Here is a 20140-nt window from a genome sequence, read left to right on the forward strand (position 1 = left end):
TTCCTGCCGAAATTTACCAACCCTCCTTTACAGATTGTTAGAGGGGATGCCCAGTTCCACCTACCCGGAGAAGGCAGCTGTCCGGGAGGAAGTGAAAGGCAGCATAGCCTAGTGATAAAGTGACCCACTGGCAATGTGACCTTGAGCAGGTCCCTCGGTTTCCTCTTTGCATGAAGGGCACCCTCATCCCCAGGTGGGTAACTGAGACAAAGCACAGCGCCTGGGCATAAAGACGGCCCAAGATGTAGAAGCTGCCTGGCCGTCAGCCTGCCTTCCCGGAGGGGAGTGGGATGGGAGGACGTGAGGTCTTTAGGGGTGCGATGGAAGAGCCAATGTAGCAATGAACACCATTATGCCTGAGAGTCTGTTAGGCATCCGCTTGGTCGGTTCCATTTAATCCTCATGCTAGCCCGTGGAGGGAGCCTCTAAACTTGGCCCCAATTAACAGATAAGGAAACCGAGGCTTAGAGAGCTGTGAAAACAACCCTGAATTCCAGGGTGTAATGGATGGGAGCACAGAAGCCAATCAACAAGACTGGGGCTTCAGTTGAGATCTGCCGGGCTTCAAACCTCTCTTTCCGCAATGGGCCCTAAGCTTGAGCCCAGCCTCTTCTCTCTGATGGAGGCTAATGCCTCCTCTGCCCGTGGCTAACGCTCCAAGGAGGCTAATGCCTCCTCTGCCCGTGGCTAACGCTCCAAGGAGGCTAATGCCTCCTCTGCCCGTGGCTAACGCTCCAAGGAGGCTAATGCCTCCTCTGCCCAAGGAGGCTAACGCTCCAAGGAGGCTAATGCCTCCTTTGCCCAAGGAGGCTAACGCTCCAAGGAGGCTAATGCCTCCTCTGCCCGTGGCTAACGCTCTGTGAATGCCCAAGATCAACCCTGCTTGGCGCGGGAGAACGCTCAACCCATCGGACACCGCTCTTACCTGGCCACAGGTGGGCAAGATGTGTCCAGAAGGGCACAGGGAGTCCCCTCTCTCTTCTAGACTCTTCTGAGGGTCACTGACACTTTTAAAGTATTTTCTGGGTGGAGGCTTGGGCTTGGAGGACGTAGGCTTTCTCACCAAAATCTCGAAGGATTTCTTCAGTCTCAGTGGCGGGTGGCCGCCCGGGCTCTCCTGGGGCGGCCCGGATGATGCCCCAGGAGGCACCCCTGGCTGCGGCCCTGGGGGCAGGCTGGGGCTGCGCGTGCTGACTTCCAAGTCGGAGGGCGGCTGCTCTGCGCCACTGCTGGGACTGCCCCCGGGGGAGCCCGACATGTAGCTGCTGTCACTGCTGGAGCGGGTCATGACCTTCGGAGCCCGGCGACGCGGGGGAGCCGAGTTCTTCTCCCGGTCTTTCTCCAAGGTCGGCCGCCCGTGCCAGCTGCTCTCCAGCCTTTTGACACCTGCATTGGAAGCACAAGGGAACCTCCACACCTGGCCTTGCTCCCAAGGTGAGCCACGGGTGGCACGCTGCCAGCCCAGGCTGTCCGATTCCCCTCCGAGGTCACTTTGGTTTGGAGCTGGGCAGTCTTGGGTCCGGTGCCCAGCACCAGTGACTTTAGGTTGGGAAAATCATTCAAACTCTCTGAGTCTCCATGTGATGGAGACTGAGATGCACTCCCTAGATGGCCCTTCAAGGAAGGGCTTGATGTCCTAGCTGTGCCGAGTGCTGATAGCAGATGGCCCGTAGCTGTCAGCCCCTCCAGGGATCGCTTTGGCTACAGAGATCTACCTCGCCCGAGGCGCAGCCCGTCTCCAAAGCCTGATGGAGATGGGGCTAGAAAGGCCCAGCCATTTCTGCCAACAGGACGACTCTGATGGGCCATTTGAGCTCCAGGCGTTGGCGGAAGCTGTCTGGTGTCATCTCAGCTCAGCTCGTCCCTCTGCCCAGCCCTGTGACTCCCCTCCCTTCCACAGGTGTGGAGCCCAGGATGCTTCTGAATAATCATCCTGCAGGCCAAACACCATGTCAGAGTCGGCTTCCGGGGGAACCCAGGCCCCCACACTCCATTTCCTCGTCTGTAAAATGGAGATCCATTGGAGAGGGTGAGTTAATGGCTAAACTCAAAGCTTTCTAAGAAGACAAAGGTACTGCAAATGCAAGTTCACTGTTTCCTTACCTTCCAGACTCCACTGGTGCCTCTCCTTTCCAAACTTGACATTCTCCACAGCCTGGGCCACAGCTTCTTTGAGTTGCTGTTCAGAGACCTAGAAAATATCCATCACCTCCTCAAGCAAACAGTGGAAACTCTTGCATCAGGATCTGAGTCCCGTACCAGCTCCCAAGCTGAGTCCCTGGATTCTAGTTTCTTTCCTTCACACCCACTGTACAAAGAGCCGACAAATTCCATTTCCAAAAACACCTGGGCATCAATGGTTCCCTAGTATCTTCTAGGTAAAGTCTGAACTCTGTCAGTAATAGGGTTGCCAAGACAGCCCCTCTCAACTCTCCAACCTTCTCTCCACTTCTTGCTGCAAAACTAGGCAAAGTTACCATTTCAGAGTTTACCTCTGGAAGCTATTCCTTTCTTAAGGCTGTCAGGACATCATCATCGTCATCATCACCCACAACGAACACATCATAACCATCACCCTAACCATCTCATTGTCACAGGTAATTAATCACCTTAGAGTAATAGTTAAAAGTATGAATCCTGGAGCCAAACAGACTTGTGTTCAAGTCCCAGCGCCCCCATTTTCTCACTGCACACACTTGCACAGGGTACTTAACCTTCTAAACCTCAATTTTTTTTTTCCTGTAAAACGATGACAACAATAGAACCTACTTCACAGTAAGAACAGAGGGTTTTAAGGAATACGTTGTTTGACACCAAAAGCACAGGCAACAACAGAAAGAAATAGATAAGCTGGACAATGTCAAAATGAAAATATTCTGTGTATCAGTCAACAAAGGGCATAATCAATAGAGCGAAAAGGCAGCTCAGGAAATGGGGGAAGACATTTGCAAATCATGCTCCTGCCACTCAAAAACAAAACCAAACAGCCCAAGTGAAACACGGGCAAAGGATTGGAACAGCCATTTTCCAAAGAAGATATACAAATGGCCAATAAGCATGTGAGAAGACGCTCAACATCACTAATCATTAAGGTAATGCAAATCAAAACCACCGTGAGATGTCACTTCACACCCATGAGGATGGCTACTATCAGAAAAATAGAAAATGAAAAGTGTTGACTAGGATATGGAGAAATTGAAACACTTGTACACTGCTGGTGAGAGTGTAAAATGGTGCAGCCACTATGGAAAACAGTATGGCAGTTCCTCAAAAAAATTAAAAATAGAATTACCATATGATCCAGCAATTCTACTTCTGGATATATACCCAGAAAGAATGGAAAGCAGGGACTCAGATATTTGTACACCTATGTTCATAGCGGCATTATTCACAATAGCCAAAAGGTGGAAGCAATCCAAGTGTCCATCAACAAATGAATGGATATACAAAATATGGTCTATACATACAACGGAATCTTATTCAGCCTTAAAAAGGAAGGAAATGGTGACACATGCCACAACATGGGTGAGCCTAAAGGACATTATGCTACGTGAGGTAAGCCGGTCACAAAAGGACGAATAACGTATGACATCACTTGTATGAAGTAAGCAGAGTAGTAAAATCATGGAGACAGAAAGTAAAATGGTCACATCTCCAGGGGCTGGGAGGTGGGGGGATGAGAGTTGTTTAAGGGGTAGAGAGTGTCGGTTTGGCAAGATGAAGGGTCCTGGAGACGGCTGGTGGTCATGGCTGCAAAACAATGTGAATGTCCTTCGTGCCACGTTTCACTTTGAACTCCACGCTTCCAAATGGCTAAGATGGGGGACTTCCCTGGCAGTCCAGTGGTTAAAACTCTGCGCTTCACTGCAGGGGGTGCGGGTTCAATCTCTGGTTGGGGAATGGAGACCCCACAGGCCGCGCGCTGCGGCCCAAAAAAAAAAAAAGGCTAAGATGGTAAACTTCGTGTTAGATAATTTTACCCCCCCCGCAAAAAAATAATACTAAATAAATCATTAAAAGTGCCGGGCACAGTTCCTGCCAAATGGTAGACTGTCAGTAGAAGAGATTTACCCTCAACAGCAGTCCTGTGAGGTGAAGACCACATCCCCATTTCAGAGTTGAGGAACCAGAGCCTCTAAGAGGTTAGATGGATGTCCAAGGTCACTCAAAGTAAATAGCGAAGCTGGGCATGAGCGAGGCATCCTGCTGCCTGTGTGTGTTCCCTGCCTGCAGTGCCTTAGCCTTTCTGCTGCTCCAAGCTCTGCCTGCCCTTCACCACCTGGCTCCCTTGGCTGAGCAGCTGGGCCCCTGACGCCCTCACGCCCAGGGTCCTCACCTCCTGTGGACTCTCTGTGTGGATGCCTCACCCCTCCAGCCAGAATGCAAGCCCCTCAAGTCCAGGGGCCACAGCTTCGCCCCCCTACCCTGCGTCCTCCTCCGCTGCTCCCTCGCCATGGTACTCCAGGGCAGCAAGAGACATGGATCAACGAATCGAGACCCCTTTCTTTTCTCTTCTCTTCTACTGCCCAGAGGTTTAGACGAGTTACTTGTTTACCTTAAGTGAGAAGTTCGCTTTCCTCCAGTGTGCTTATTGTCAGTGCTTAATAACTGAGCAGGGCTGGGTTTGAATCCCACCACACAGGCACGTGTGGATCTTCCCCATCATTCCGTTCTCTGTCCTATCTCTGCTGGGAGTTTGGGAGCCCACTAGTTAAGAACACAGGCTATTGTGGATTTAAATCATCACTTCTCCACTTCGTAGCTCCACCACTGGGCAAGTTCCTTTGCCTTTCTAAGCCTCAGTTTCCTCATCTAGGAATTGGAGGGGAAAATCATACCGACTTCAGAGGGATGTATAGCAGCTAAGTGCAATTGTATATATCAAGTCTTTGGCAAACCCAGCTGGTACACACTAAGGATGAAATAAATATCTGACCCTGATTATCACCAGGGTCCCCAAAGTCATTTCACCCACGCCCATGGCTGCACTTCTCAAGTCTTTCTCCCACCTGGATCTCACTTACCAGTCACTGTCAGTCCTAAAATCTAATTGCCTATGGGCATCTCTAACTAAACCCCCGCCAGGCACCTCCATCTCTCTGTATCCCACACTGAGATCTTTCTCTTCCCTTCCAAGCCCACCTCCCTTCTCTGATTCTCTACTCCGGTGGTGGTGTTGCCATCACTCGGTCTTCTAATCTAAAAATACTCCAGTCCTCCTAGGCTCGCCGCTCTCTTGCCCCAGAGTTAATCAGCCAACGGATCTTGTTGATTCTTCCCAGGTTGCCTCTTGTTGCCCCTTCTTCTCTGTTCTCTTCCCACATCTGCTGTTTAGTTCAGGCCCTCACCATCCTTTTCCTTCCTCTGAAAAACTCCGAGTTCCACCTACTCCATCCTGTCCTCTGCCGTGCAATCAAAGGGGGAAAAAAAAACCTGAACACGTTACATATAGAGCTAGAGACCTCCCCTAGCCCCTCACTACTCACGGAATAAAATGCAAACACCTTAGCATCCTGTGGAAAGCCCTTTGCCACGTAACCCCAGTGCCTCGCCAAACGCCATTCTCGAGGCACTCCTCCAGTCCCTACATCCCAGCCCCGAGAACCTACCCCTCTCCTTCCACGACAGGTCCCTTCACGACTCTGCAGCTTAACTTTGTGTTCCCACTGCCTGGAATGACCTTCCGCAAATTCTTTGCCTGGAGAAATCTAACTTGTGATAGTTCTTGTTTTCTCTCGCCTTCCCTTCTGTATCCCTGTATTCTCATAGTACTTACCACTCTGTATCACAGTGATTTCTCTGTCAGTCTCTCTAGCGAGAACGTAAGCTTCTGGAGGGCAAGCACGCGTGCTACGAGCCCACTCCTTTCTGTGTGCTCAGCGCCCGGGTCCAGACAATCACATAGTGGGGACCCACTGGATGCATGCATGAGTGAATCTCTTCTATCTACTAGCAGGAACGCTGGGTCTATATTTTCCTGCCCTAGAGCCTGTAACCCAGCTGCAAGAGCTTCCCTGAGCTAACGCCAATCGCCTCTGTGTCTAGGAGTTTGTCAGAGGACCTCTCTGCAGACGCTTGTCATGACAGACACTTGGTTCCTTTGAGTCCTGAGAGAGCGGGCCTGGGAAGGAATGGATGCCCAGCAGGGTGTCACCTGTGGGTCCGGGTGTCGGCTAACCATGATGGGGACTGGACCCGGGTTACAGTGACTCAGGATGGCGTAGACTTCGTTGAGCGTCATGCAGTGCACGGGGGAGTCGTTGATTTCCACAAGTTCATCACCACACCTGCAGAGGCATCAACAGGAAGCCATCAGCAAACTCATCAGCAGGACACGTGCTTCCCCGAGGTCCCAGTCCTGCCTGGGCTGTGTGACGAGACCTCAAATTCACAGGAATAAGGAGACCTCTTTCACCTCCCGACTGAAACTCAGTACAGGGCCAACCAAAGCGACCTATCGCACACCCCCTCCATGCATGACCACAAACTGGGAGACAATGCATACCGAGTGTGGGGCAACATTCACGGAGGTTTGTAACTTTTTTCTTCCCTTTCCATTTAACTTAAGCTCGATCAAGATGGAGGGCGTCATTTAACCAATGTAATGGATTAACCGATTAACCACAATTTAACTGCTCACATCTCTCTTGGGGCTTCAATGTTCCCACATGCAGAATGGTTTACAGGAAGAGTAGATGGGACGTGCTAAAATGTAAAGAAGAAATAACTGGATGGGGGGGGGGCGCAGCCAAGGTTCTTGCAAAAAGAAATAAAGAGGGAAGGCAATGGAGTTCATTCTTGTAAGGCGGGAAATGGGGGATAAAATGAGGTAGAAAAAATAAGGTTGCATCGATACACAGAGGATTTTGTACAATCCGATCCTCTTGCTTCATACACGGGGAAAATGAGGCAGAGAGGGCGACATTATCTCCTCAATAAGACGTCACTTAGGGATTAAAAAACTTTTTCTGGAAAGTGCCAAATAGTAAATATTTTAGGCTTTGCAGGCCATGCCATCTCTGTGGCAACAGTGCAACTCTGATGTCATAGCCTAAAAATAGCAGCCTTAGACAATATGTAAGTGAATGAGCATGGCTTTGTTTCAATAAAACTTTATTTAACAAAAACAACAGATGGTGGGCCCCCATTTGCCCTCCTCTGCCCTAGCTGGTTATCAGCAGGACCAGGATTGGAACTCGGGTCTCCTGTGGCTGATTTCACACTTCCTCCTGCTGCAGTTGGCTGCCCCTTCCTTCTACATTTCTGTCACTGAGTTAGTTCCCTTTCTCCTTCTTGCTAAGAAAGTACACATTTTCACTGAGGTAACTGAAGACCACACAGCACCTGATGCCAAGGAAAGTGGAAGCTTCCAAAACAGTCCCTACCCAGCTGCAGGTCCAGGAGGGGAGACTCTGTCTAAAGATATTAGGACTAAGGCCATCACTCTGATGAGCCGCTCGGTCCCAGGTAACAGCACAGCAGCTCAGCAAATCAGCTGTCACCCTCCTGCCCATGACAGCAGCAAGCCCACCTCTAATTCAGAAGCTCCGTCAAGATACCACCCTAAGCAGGGCTTGCATATATGGGCTTGGCCAAAAAGTTCGTTCGGGGGCTTCCCTGGTGGCGCAGTGGTTGAGAGTCTGCCTGCCGATGCAGGGGACGCGGGTTCGTGCCCCGGTCCGGGAAGATCCCACGTGCTGCGGAGCGGCTGGGCCCGTGAGCCATGGCCGCTGAGCCTGCGCGTCCGGAGCCTGTGCTCCGCAACGGGAGAGGCCACAGCGGGGAGAGGCCCGCGGCCCAAAAAAAAAAAAAAAAAAAAAAAAAAAAAAAAAAAAAAAAAAAAAAAGTTCGTTCGGGGTTTTCCACAACATCTTATGGAAAAACCCCAACGAACTTTTTAGCCAACCCCAATACTACAATGATAGGAAAACATTTTAACATATGGCAAAACTCTCCTGATCCAGCAAAACCTAAGCCCAGTAGAGAAGATATACATGAAGATATACAATCTGGGATACGTATAAATATATAGCATATGTCCTCTTACGCTATAGGAGAGAAGCTATACCGCACATGAGTGTTGGACTGAGTATAAAGTACTGTGACAAGGTAAACTGGAATAAAACGTAATTACCAAACTCAGATCCCTGGTTGAAAATAAAATTTAGATTTTTACTTCTCTTAGAAGTTATTCGTAAAAAGATATATGTGGAATGCCCGAAAATATTCTGTTTATGCTACCAAGAAATGGAGTTAATACTACTGATTTGCTTAGTAAGCTTCTTTTTCCATACAGACTGACTCCACAGGTAAACCTCCTTGAAGCTCCTATTTATGCCACTCTACAGTCTGTATTATTTACATCTGAATTGAAGTATGTTTAATTTCATGTTTTCTGTTTCGGATTGATATTCTCTGAGACAATGCCTCTTACACTGCAACGTGCATATAAATTCCCGGGGATCTAGTTAACGTGCAGGTTCTGATTCAGTGTGTTGGGGAGGGCCCTGGGATTCTGCATTTCTAAGGAACTCCCAAGTGATTTCAATGCCGCTGGTCCAGGGACCACACTTTGAGGACAAAGGCTCTGAGCTATCCCTGGATCATTCGAAATATCTCATCTCCCAATCAGTCTCCTGATGCACTAAGGAATTCCTTCCCTCCTTTGTAAATCAGGGGTCTTTTCAAAAACAGAAATCAGGACATACCGGAGTCGTCCGTCCAGATGCGCCACGGATCCTGGAGAGAGCGTGTGAATGAAAATGCCTGAGATGCACTGGAAATAGGGGACGCTGCACAGGCCGATTCCCAGCCCAACGCCAGCCTCTGGAAGGCAGAACAGGATGGGGGTGGGGTGACTGGTGACTGAGCTTTCCCAGGGTTGCACTAGTCTATTAGGTGCCAAACCTGTCCTGGGTTAGTTGGTGTCTCCTATTCATTAATGCATTCATTCCACCCATGCTTATGGAGCATCACTGTGAGTAGGCACTGCTCTAGGGTCAGCAACTAGTGACCAAGGCAGATGACGATGCTAAGGTCAAGTAAGGAAAGGGAAGGAAAGAAGGAAGGAAGGGAGAGAGAGAGGGAGGGAGGGAGGGAGGAAGGAAGGAAAAAAAGGAAAAGGGAGGGAGAAAGGGAAGGAAGGAGGGAGGGAGGGAGGGAGGGAAAGAAGGAAGGAGGGAGGAAGTTGTCAGGGGGGTGAAAAGTATTAGGAAGAGAATTAATAGGGAATGCACTAGAACACAAAAGGATGACCTCTTTCGGGCTCAGAGAGGGCAACATTTAGGCTAAAATACGAATGACAAGAAGGACCCAGGGATGTGGTGATGGGGGCAGATCATTCCCAAAAGAGGTAACAGCTAATGCAAAGGCCCAAGGTGAAAGGAAGCAGGCCATGTTGCAGGAGCAAAAAGGAGGCCAGTGTGGCCGGAACGTAGCCCATCACGGGGAGAGTGGTATGAGAGGATTCAGGACAGGGAGGCAAGGGCCAGCTTAAATGGAACCTTGTCAACAAGGATGTGTCAGTGAAAGGACGCTATTCTCCACTGAGAAGGAATGCCATAGGAAACTTATGAGCAGGAAGTGACATGGGCTAATTTCTATTTTCCCCAATATGACTGGCTGCTGGGGAAAAGAAAGAGCTATGAAGGGTCAACAAGCAAGAATGGGAGCAAGGAGAGCAGCTAGGAGGCTACTCTTCACCCAGCTGTGGTGACTTGGACTTTACCGCTAGTGAAATTGGATTGAGATGGATATACAACAGAACGCATCTTGAAGACAGACTTGCTGATGGACTCAATATGGGGATTTCATAAATTAAAATGAAGATAACTTGTAGAGATTATTTTAGCTTGAAGAACTCTGAGACTTTTTGGCTTGAGTAACTGGGTGGGTGATGATTCGGTTTACCAAAACAGGACGCCTATGGAGGACCAGAATCCTGAGGATGGCAACCAGGTGTGCAGTTTTGCCACAGTCACTCTTGAGATGCCTATGAAGGAGCCAAGTAGACATGGGGAGTAGATAGTTGGGTAGATGAATCTGGAACCCAGCAGAGAAGGCAGGGTGGAAGTTTGAAAGTATCAACGTGGAGGTGGTGGTGTTAGGACCATGGGGCTGGATGGGTCCCCCAGAGTGTGTGGGAGAGGACGGCCTGGGGCTGGCCAGCATCAAAAGGACGGGAGAATGAGGGGTAGCCGGTAAGAAGGACCAGATGGAGTGGCCAGGGAGTAGGAGAAAGACCTCCTTGTGGTTTGCTCCTGGCACCTGTGGTTTACAAAGCACGGTTGTGGGTATTTTCACCTCTGATGCTGGTCCTCCAACGTCCCATGAGGGTTGCCATGGGCAACTGTTAGCAACCCTGTTTGATGGATGAAGAATTTTGGCTGTGATATGGCCCACAAACAAAGGTCAGAGCCCTTTGCCGAGATCAGGTTTCCTGACCAGAGTAAGAGTTCTTAAGCCCTGCGGGCATCAGAATTGCCTGGGGTACTTATATAAAAGTTATAGATCCCTGGGTCTCTCTTCTAATACTGTGGAAGCTAAATCTCTGGGGGTAGAGATTAAGAAGCTGTGTCATATACATACGGCAATCCAACAAAAAGCCTGCCTATGGTATTTCTGATGCCAGTGATCAGAGGAAACACCACCCCAAAGCCAGGGACCACAGAGCCCAACAGGGGAAGGAAGAGAGCCGTGTCTTCCCCATGTCCTGAGCCTGCTCGGTGAACTCACACCGGGAGTCCTGGACACAGCTGCTGGCGTGCGCCAGCACGTACTGACCTGTGCCTAGTATTCATGCCAGGCTTGGGGGCTCAGGGATGTCTGAGTCCTCAGGCTGCCTGCCGTCTACCCTCTTCATTCCTCATTCTCCTTCTACAACAGACCTCAAAGCCACCCACCCGTCTTCACCTACCGTTCTCATCCTCTCTGATCCAATGGCTGCAACTGGTTCCCAAGCCTCCATTTTTGCCACATTATAGGCCATTCTCTACAGAGACGCCTAGGAGATGTTTCTTTTAAAGCATAAGCTGATTATGTCTGTGCTTAGAGATCCCTCAAGGACTCCCAATTGCAATTAGAAGAGAATCTAGCAGCAAAGTCCCACAGGGTCTGTCTCTTTGCCTCCTCCAGGTGCTCCAACACCACTTCTCAGGCTGCCCACCTCGCTGCAGCCACACTGGCTTTCCCTCTGTCCCTATAAGCTGAGCTGGTCCCTTTGCGGGAGCTGCCTCCTCTTCATTCTCCAGGTCTCAGCCTAGCTGCAATCTGGCAGGGGGCGCCTGCTGAGCCCCCTACAGTTAGCATCCACCCTTGGCTGGGGGCAGGGCGAAGGGACTAGATGCCGATCCCCAAATGTCTGAGCTTGAGAGGATCTCAATTTTCTGGCACAAGTGAGAAAAAAAGAGTCCCAGAGAGGGCAAGTGACCTGCCCAAGGTCTCTTAGCAGATTAGCTGTGGAGCTACAACTCCTGGTCTAGTGTGTGTGTGTGTGTGTGTGTGTGTGTGTGTGTGTGTGTGTGTGTGTGTGTGTGTATGAGTGTGTGTGAGAGAGATTTGTGTTTGCTTCCTTTTGTTTTATTTTATCCACTGCACTGGGACATGTTGACTGAATTTGGATGGTGTGTCCCGGGCTTCTGTTAACAAACAGAGCCCTAGACCTTGGGGCTAAACAGCAGCCATAAAATCTGCTAAAGGGCAATGCCCAGGCCTGTTTCCAGCCAAAGAAAGTCTGGGAGATAGCTCAGTGGAGGGAGGCCCAGGCAGAGGGCGGAGGAGGACAGCAGGGCCCCCAGGAGGCCAGCCTACCTTTCTTCAGGGACACCTCCACCAGGATCCTGTAGTTGGGCTTGGCGCTGCTGGCAGACGCTTCAGGGCTTTCCAGGATGAAGGAGTTGCAGTCCTTGGTGACACAGGTGCTGGAGCTCAGGGAGCGGCACAGTGGGGGGGACAGGCGGCTGCTCAGGGAGTGGGGGGCCGTCAGGCGGGTCCTCACCGTGAGGGCGAGGAGCCCCTTTTTGGCTTGCTGGAAGGAAAGAGAGAGGGCCACGGCTTCCAGCAGCAGCTCAGGGCAAGGGCAAGTGCCCGGGCCTTTGTGGGGAACAATAGTAGAATGCTTTTTAAAGAAATGTGGCCACATGCGGGTGTGTGTGTGTGTGTGTGTGTGAGATACAGAAATGTGTGTATACATATACATGACATATATTTGTATGTCTGGATATGGATATGACATCTTATATACGAAGTATATACATATATATGCCAAAGAGATAGAGTTTTGAATTGAACTAACTAGATGGAGACTCAAAAAATATCTTTCAGTGACTGTCTTCAAAACTTTAAAGATTGTAATATAAATACATAGAACGTTATACCCTGAGAAAACCATAATTCAAAAGGACATGTGTACCCCAGTGTTCATTGCAGCACTACTTAGAATAGCCAGGACATGGAAACAACCTAAATGTCCAATGACAGAGGAATGGATAATGATGTGGTACATATATACAATGGAATACTACTCAGCCATGAAAAGGAACAAAACTGGGTCATTTGTAGAGATGTGGATGGACCTAGAGTCTGTCATACAGAGTGAAGTAAGCCAGAAAGAGAAAAACAAATATCATACATTAACACATATATGTGGAAGCTAGAAAAATGGTACAGATGAACCTATTTGGAGGGCAGGAATAGAGATGCAGACATAGAGAACGGACATGCGGACACGAGGAGGGAAGGGGAGGGGGAGATGAATTAGGAGATTAGGATTGACATATATACACTACCGTGTGTAAAACAGGTAGCTAGTGGGAACCTGCTATATAGCACAGGGAGCTCAGCTCGTTGCTCTGTGATGACCTAGATAGGTGGGATGGGGGCGGCTGTGGGAGGGAGGTCCAAGAGGGAGGGGATAGATGTATACGTATAGCTGATTCACTTCATTGTACAGCAGAAACTAACACAACATGGTGAAGCAATTATACTCCAATAAAAAATAAAATAAAATAAAATAAAACCGTTCTATAAACCTCAAATAGTTGATGCAGCCCCCGACAACAGTCCTGATTATGCTATTATTTTCAGAGTAAGGCCTTTTTTGAACAATGTGCCTAGATCAGTGTCAGGAAGGTGCCCCACGTAAAGGAACCCACATTTGGAATTTGTAGGTTTGAAGGAAGGAGGGTGATGCTGGGAGCTTGCTTCCTTTGTCTGAAGGCCCCAGAGTTTGACCATATATTGATAATAAATGGTCACCTTGAACTTCTGCAAAGCATCCTGATGTGTGAGCCCAGCCATCGATTCCCCGTTGAGTTCCAGAATTTCATCACCTGTTGGGAGAGGGAGAAATTGTAGCTGAGAAGAGTTTTGCCCAATCAGGAGGCGTTATCCCTTAAACTCTAGTGCCCCCACCCCCCGTCCAGGTTTCTGTGAGATGTACAAAGCATCACAGAGAACATCTCCTCATTCAGGGCTCTCCCCCTGGGAGGTGGGCAAGGCAGCAGTGCTGGGCCTTCTCTGGCACCGCTTACTTTCCAGGGTGAGATCCAGGGTCCTTAGCCAGGCACACAAGGCCTGGCCCAGTCGGCTCCCTGCCCACCTCTGGGTTTCACCTCTTTCTCTCCTGCCTTTCAGCCCCTCATGCCATTCGCTCCCCTGGACCATTTCCTGATGCCACACACCTGCCTTTCCCACAGTGGTGAGTGCAGTTCCATGCCTGTTTCCATGCCATCTCCTTAGCTAAAATGTACATCTCCTACCTTCTGCACCTACCAATTCTTAATCTCTCGGTCTCTGCTGACTTTGCACTCTCGTGGCACCCAGAGCCTACCACTCTCACAGCCCTTGTCACCCCGGTGGTCATTGATGAACTGTGAAAGTCTCTCCCTGAGGATGGGGCTTTGTTACATCAGATGCTGTAATCCCCACGGCCAATTCTGGGTGAGGCCTCCACAGTGCCCAGTAAATGTGGGTTGGATGTGATGTTTCCAGAATGCAGTGTAGGTCCCATGTTACAGAAGAGGAAAGTGAGCTCAGAGAAGTCCAAAGTTCATACGGTAAAAAGTTAGGACTTAGAGCTTTTTCCTCCTATACACCTAAGAGAAGAATTTTTTCTGTATCCAGAGATCCATTTTTATGGGGATGGAAAACCACTTTTGCCCATTCATTCCATCTATTCAATACATAAACAAAGAGCACTGTCTCTGTATTCAACACTGTGCTGGGAAAGTCAGATGCAAACATTATTTTTTACACGGGTTTCTGGCCTGCGTGCTGTTGGGTGAATCTGCTGTCACTTAATTATGGTCCCACGGTAGAGAATCCATCATTTTTCTCTGGTTGTTTTTAATATATATATATATATTTTTGTCTTTGATAGTCTGAAGCTTCACTAGGATGTGTTAGGGTGCTACCTCATACTGAAGTTTGCATAATTCTGGAAAATTCTGGATAATTCTGGAAAATTCTTAACCATGATCTCATCGCCTATCACTTTCCCTCTTTCACTCTATTCTTTCTTTCTAGAATTCCCATTAGATTATTTTGGACCATCTCAACCTATTCTGCATGTTTCTCTAGTGCTCATCTTTTTCTTCTCTATTGTTCTGTGTGGCTTACTGGATAATTTCCAGATCAGAAATTCTCCTTACAGCTGCATTTATCTACTGTTTAACCCATCCGTTGAGTTTTTTTTTTTTTTATCTCAATGACTTTGCTTTTTTTTAATTTCTAAAAGTTATTTTTTTCACATCAATCTATTTTTTCATTGTGTTCTGTTCTTTCCTTATGTTTTTCTATTCCTTCTCTTGTCTTTTTAAAGATCTTATATGTTGAGAAATGATCACCACAATAAGTCTAGTTAATATTAGTCACCACCCCTGGTTACAAGATTTTTTTCCTTGTGATGGGAACTTTCAAGAGCTACTCTTTTAACAGACTTGTGGTTGCCCAAGTGGATTGGGAACTTTGGATTAGCCGATGCAAACTAGTATATATAGGATGGATAAACAGCAAGGTCCTCCTGTATAGCACAGGGAACTATATTCAATACCCTGTGATAAACCAGGACGGAAAAGAATATATATGTGTAGTTTTCTGTACAGCAGAAATTAGCACAACACTGTAAATCACCTACGCTTCAACAAAATTAAAAAAAAAGAAAAGCTCTACCCTCTTAGCAAATTTCAAACATACAATACAGTATTACTAACTAGAGTCACCCAAGATTTATTTATTTTATAACTGGACATTTATACCTTTTGACCGCCTTCACCCAATTCACCCTCCCCCCACCCTAATTCTGGCAACCACCAATCCGTTCTCTATAGCTATGAGTTAGGTTTTTTGTTTTGTTTTGTTAGATTCCATATATAAGTGTGATTGTATGGTGTTTGTCTTTCTCTTCTGACTTATTTCACTCAGTATAATGCCTTCAAGGTCCATCCATGTTGTCCCAAATGGCAGGATTTCATTCCTTTTTCTGGCTGTAATCTTTATTTTCAACTCATTTTTAAGGGGAGCTTGTTTTTCTGTGGAATTCCCACACCCCTCAGGTGGCTACTTTTATTTTTTTCCTTTATTTCCAGCAGGCGCCCCGGGGTCTCAGGACTGGTTCAGGATGAGTAGTAACATTAGCTCCTCAGCTTGGGAGTCCTGAGCTGCAAGAGCTGACGGCTGAGGTTGCACACTCACCCTGACACTGGTTTGGCTCTTCATTTTCTCGAGCGAGATGTCTTTTCCCCACCCAAGGGCCAAGGACAAAATTACGTTTCCTTGTTGCTTCCCTGGGCTTCCTGGCCTCTCATGAGGGCAGCTCTTCAGTATGAAGGCTTTCTACAGGCTCTCAGAGGTTCCCAGGGCCCAAGACCACCTCTCCTGCCCCTGTGTGGGCATCGAGTCCCAACCCCTGGGCCTTAGGCCCCTAAGCAGCTCCCTGTGCTATCACGTCATCAACTCCTGGGAATGTCACGCTTAGATTTAAAGTGGTTTCTTTGTTTCTTAGAAGCTGGGTGTTCCCATTTCTTTCTTTAGAGTTCGGATGTGCTGTTTTAGCCAACTTGTGTCTGTGACAATAAAGGGGTGGGAAGCATATTCAAATCAGCTTAATCTGTTACGTTGCTAAAACTAGACAAGAAAAATAAAAGCCTCGGTCCTTGTCCTTATAAGATTCCAAGTTGAGGTGTGACAACTGACAAATTAAAAATCATCAAAATATAACTAAGTACGTGATGGAGGCAGGATCTACAAAGAACACACTTCAGAAACGTCCATTCTTTATGCCACAAGAGGTGGAACTTGTCTTCACATTATTAGAATGTCCATCCCAAGGGGGCCACATACTCTGGGCCCTCCAGAGAGTCCTTAGCCTTATTTGGCCATATCTGGTGGAAGGTGAATAGCCTTGGTTTTGCCTTATAAATCTTAACACAATCATTTGTTTGCAAAGGGAATACAAATAAAACATTCTTAGCCTTGATCTGGACACCAAACTTTTGTTGCAACTGACATATCCCCCAGGAATTCAAGGGCGTATTCTAAAACTTCACTTGTGAAAGAAGTTACAAAAGGCAATTTGGTCAATTATTTGAGGCTAGAATCAAGGACTGCAGACTAGCTGAGTGTCCTTTTCACCGAATTCTTACGGTCACTATTAACTAAGCGAGACAAATACCCAGAAAGAAAAAGAATGAAGCTTGGCTTGGGCAGCCTTCTCTCTTCTGGCCACTTCCATTCCTCCTCCACCTTTTAGTCAAACACAGAAAAGTACAGAAGATAATGAAGCGGACCGGCCCATCTCAAGATCCTGATCCCACTTACCTTCCTTTCTCTCAATGACTCCTCTGCGTGCCTCTTGATTTAGCTATCCCCCTCAAGCCTTGCCTCGGCCCTCTTCTCTCTCCTGTCTTCCCTGCTTCCTGCATCCACTCTATAACTTCAGCTATTTTCCAAATGACCCTAAAAATCTACATTCAACTCTCATTCCCTTCCTGAACTGGAACCCAAATTTTCATTCGCCTGCTGGACAGCGCCATCTAGTGCTCACCTGGAGACCTCACTCCGCTCTGCTGCTCAAACCTAAATACCCTCGTTTGCCTTCTTTTGCTCCCCTTCCTCCACCTCCTGTTATATATAATTCATCATCGTTCTCTAGTTTACTAAGATCAGACGCCTTCACGTGTTCTCTGACCTCATTTGCCACCTCCACAGAAGCCCTTGTTTCCCCAATCAGCATCTTTCTCCTCCCAGGGTTACAGCCTCAGGACAGACCCTTAAGAGCTGGAGCCTGGCTCTTACAATAGCCTCTGAACTGGTTTTACTGCTTCTGGTGTCTAGGCAGCCCACTTCTTACACTCAGCTTCCTGAATCAACTAAAAACCCTGGTCCTAGCTGGTCCCTCCCAAATTATCAAAAGCTTCAAATGCTCCCCACTGCCCATACAATAAAATCCATACGCATAATGTTACAGTTGGCAAACTTTCTCTATAAAGAGCCAGATAGTAAATATTTTAAGCTTTGCAGGCCACATGCTCTCTGTCGAAACTACTCAACACTGCACAAAAGCAGCCATAGACGAGAGGTCAATGAGCGAGCATGACTGTGTACCAATAAAGCTTTTCTAAGGAGGCTGAAATTTGAATTTAATTTTCACAGAAGAATCCAAACTCCTTTTGACTTGTTTTCAGCCGTTTAAGAGACATGAAAACTCGTCTTCGTTCGTGAGCCTTATAAAAATAGGCAGTGGGCCAGACGTGGCCTGTGGGCTGTAGCTGGTCAACCCTGCCCTGAACAAGTTAGGTTATTAAAGGTGGTTCGGCTCGCAGCAGAGTTTACAGAAACTGGCCTGACAGAGAAGGTAAGAAGGTTGTGAAATCACTTCTCTGTAAAGATCCACGTGTAGCCCAGTGCCAGGCCTGCAGCATCTTCCCTCTGCTCCCTGACTACCTGCCCCGGAATTTTGCCTCCCAGTTAGAACCTGGAGATGTCCTGGGGCCAAGCCTACACGTGACTGTGGGGTAGGATTGGGGGTGGGGAGAAAACCCTCCCCTCCAGGACAAGGGGACAGGGAGGGGCACTCAGGAGACACCTCAGCGCCCTGGGCCCCTTCCTCTCAGGATGGCCAGGGCCTTCCCTCCCTGGAAGAGATGAAAAAGCTGGAGGGAGATAGTGGATGGGAGTAGGGTGGGCAGAAGGGGAGGGGCGGCAGCTGGGAGGATCCTGAGCTCCTCAATAGAGGGAACCTGTCTGATAATCCTCTGTATTCCTAGAGGCCAAAACGGGGCAGGCTCACAGAGGACTCACTGGAAGCCCTGGGCCTGGTTCCCCGTGTCTGTGGGCTGGGGAGGGCAGAGAAAAGGAAACAAAGGGGATGTCGATGGCTGCCAGCAACGCAGAGGGGCCTTGACAAGCAAAGGCGCAAGAGGGATGGAAGGGGTCTTCTGTCCCAGGCCAGTAACAGGACCAAGACAGTGTGCAAACACACTGAGCCAACGTGCCAGGCCTGACGGAGCCATCCGGGCCCGCAGACCCCCGAATCCATGCAAGCTGGATTCTGAAGGCTCAAGACACATTTTCACTTTCCCAGTAGCTTCTACCGGTAGCCTAGTGATTCTGCTTTTGATTCCACCAACATCACCTAGTAAAGGCCGGGAAATCTACCTTCTTGTAGCCTTCCATCGGCGGCCGCTGCTCCCCCCGCAAAGATGGTTTTAACGTAAATTCCAATGGGGCCATAAATGCTGTCCTTTCCTCCAACGATGCTGAAGCCCAGGCCCTGGGAAAGAACAGAAGGTCAGATTTCGGAATGTTCCATGCCATTCACTGGGCTGCCATGTCCTGAGGCCCTGCCCCAGCCCTGAACAGAGGACTCAGGGAGGAGCGGGTTGCCCTTGGTCTTAGAGGTCTCAGGACCTAACAGAGGAATGGGAAAAGTGGTAACTTCAAGGCCACGCTGGGCTGTGTCGTGTCTGGAGCTTTCTCACGAGTCTGATGTTCCCCACACAGGGGGAGTCTGAATGGAGACTAGCAAGTACCCTGGCTCTGCCCCTCTGACTAGCAATTCTGGGCAGATCACTTCCCGTCTCTGAGCTTCAATTTACCCACTTGGAAAATGATGCTGACATCGCCAAACTCATAGCGTTGTGTTTGAATATTAACTAAGACATCCAGCAACCACCACTAACACACCAACACCAATAATCATAAAAGCAGCAGCTGACAATGGAAGAAGCATCTCTTCTCCTACCAAAAGCTGTTCACTCCCCTTCTGTTCTACATCCCACCCCTCCCCTTCTCAAGGAATTTACTACAGTCCTGTGCTCTCCCTCCTGCCCCTGCAGTACCACGAGGTCAGGCGGCAGCGGAGAGGAGGCCAGAGGCCGGGGAAGCAAGAGAAAGCCGTGAGTGAGGTCGACAGACGGCAGGAAGAGAAAGGCAGGCGGGCCCAGCTTTGCCTGTAGACCTGCAGTGAGTTAGGACAACCACCTAGGCAGACCCAGAGAGCGGCGAAGGAGGTGCACACACAGCCTGCTTTATTTGATTGATGACTGAGAGCACCCATCTTCTCAAGAAGGCTTAGCTTGGGTCGCAATGAATTCCTCTGGAGACTGTGAGCTCCCCGGAGGTGGTGAACGCATCTTATTTGTCAGTGTCTGCCCTCTGGATGCAGATGCTCGGGAAACATATGTTATAGACAGAAGGCATGAAAGCCAGCTGGAGGCCGGGCCTTTGGATTCAGCTTGCAAGCATGCCGGGAAGCAGTAAGCAACTTGGCTCCCGGGAAGACCCCTCCAAGTGCTGACTGCCAAGTAACAGCGTCACTGCTCCTGGGCAATTTCTCCGAGGCCAGCAGCTGCTCGGAGCCAAGCGTGTGCATCGCCCCAGCATCACAGAGGTGGCAGGCCAGGCAGCCACCTTCAAGACCCTAAGGGAGCCTGGCGAGCAGGGGCCAGACAGGAAAGCTGTGTGGACAAAGTGCTGGCGTGAGCTTCTGGTGAAGGTGTGGGTGTTCCAGGATGGGAGAGAGCAACGGTGTCCAGGAGTAGCATGGGGCTAGGAAAATGAGAGGTAGGGCAGCTTCCGGGCTCCCTGTATGCGCTCCCAACTTCTTCCGGGCTGAAATAATTGCTCTAGACCCAAACTTTCA

The 20140-nt window shown here is 48.9% G+C and overlaps 1 protein-coding gene across 1 annotated transcript in view; it reads right to left on the bottom strand.

The window, feature by feature from the left end:
- IL16 (interleukin 16) overlaps positions 1-20140 on the bottom strand; it is a 76401-nt gene that overhangs the window by 16598 nt on the left and 39663 nt on the right. Inside the window, exons 5-11 of the mRNA XM_007470077.1 lie at positions 18655-18769; positions 13255-13328; positions 11809-12025; positions 8709-8826; positions 6155-6287; positions 2104-2191; positions 926-1386 (exon numbers count right to left, since the gene is read on the bottom strand). Of these exons, the coding sequence (XP_007470139.1) occupies positions 926-1386; positions 2104-2191; positions 6155-6287; positions 8709-8826; positions 11809-12025; positions 13255-13328; positions 18655-18769 (1206 nt within the window). The remainder of the gene's footprint in view (positions 1-925; positions 1387-2103; positions 2192-6154; positions 6288-8708; positions 8827-11808; positions 12026-13254; positions 13329-18654; positions 18770-20140) is intronic.

The sequence above is a fragment of the Lipotes vexillifer genome, unplaced genomic scaffold (assembly GCF_000442215.2).
Source record: "Lipotes vexillifer unplaced genomic scaffold, Lipotes_vexillifer_v1.1 scaffold532, whole genome shotgun sequence".
NCBI lineage: Eukaryota > Metazoa > Chordata > Mammalia > Artiodactyla > Lipotidae > Lipotes > Lipotes vexillifer.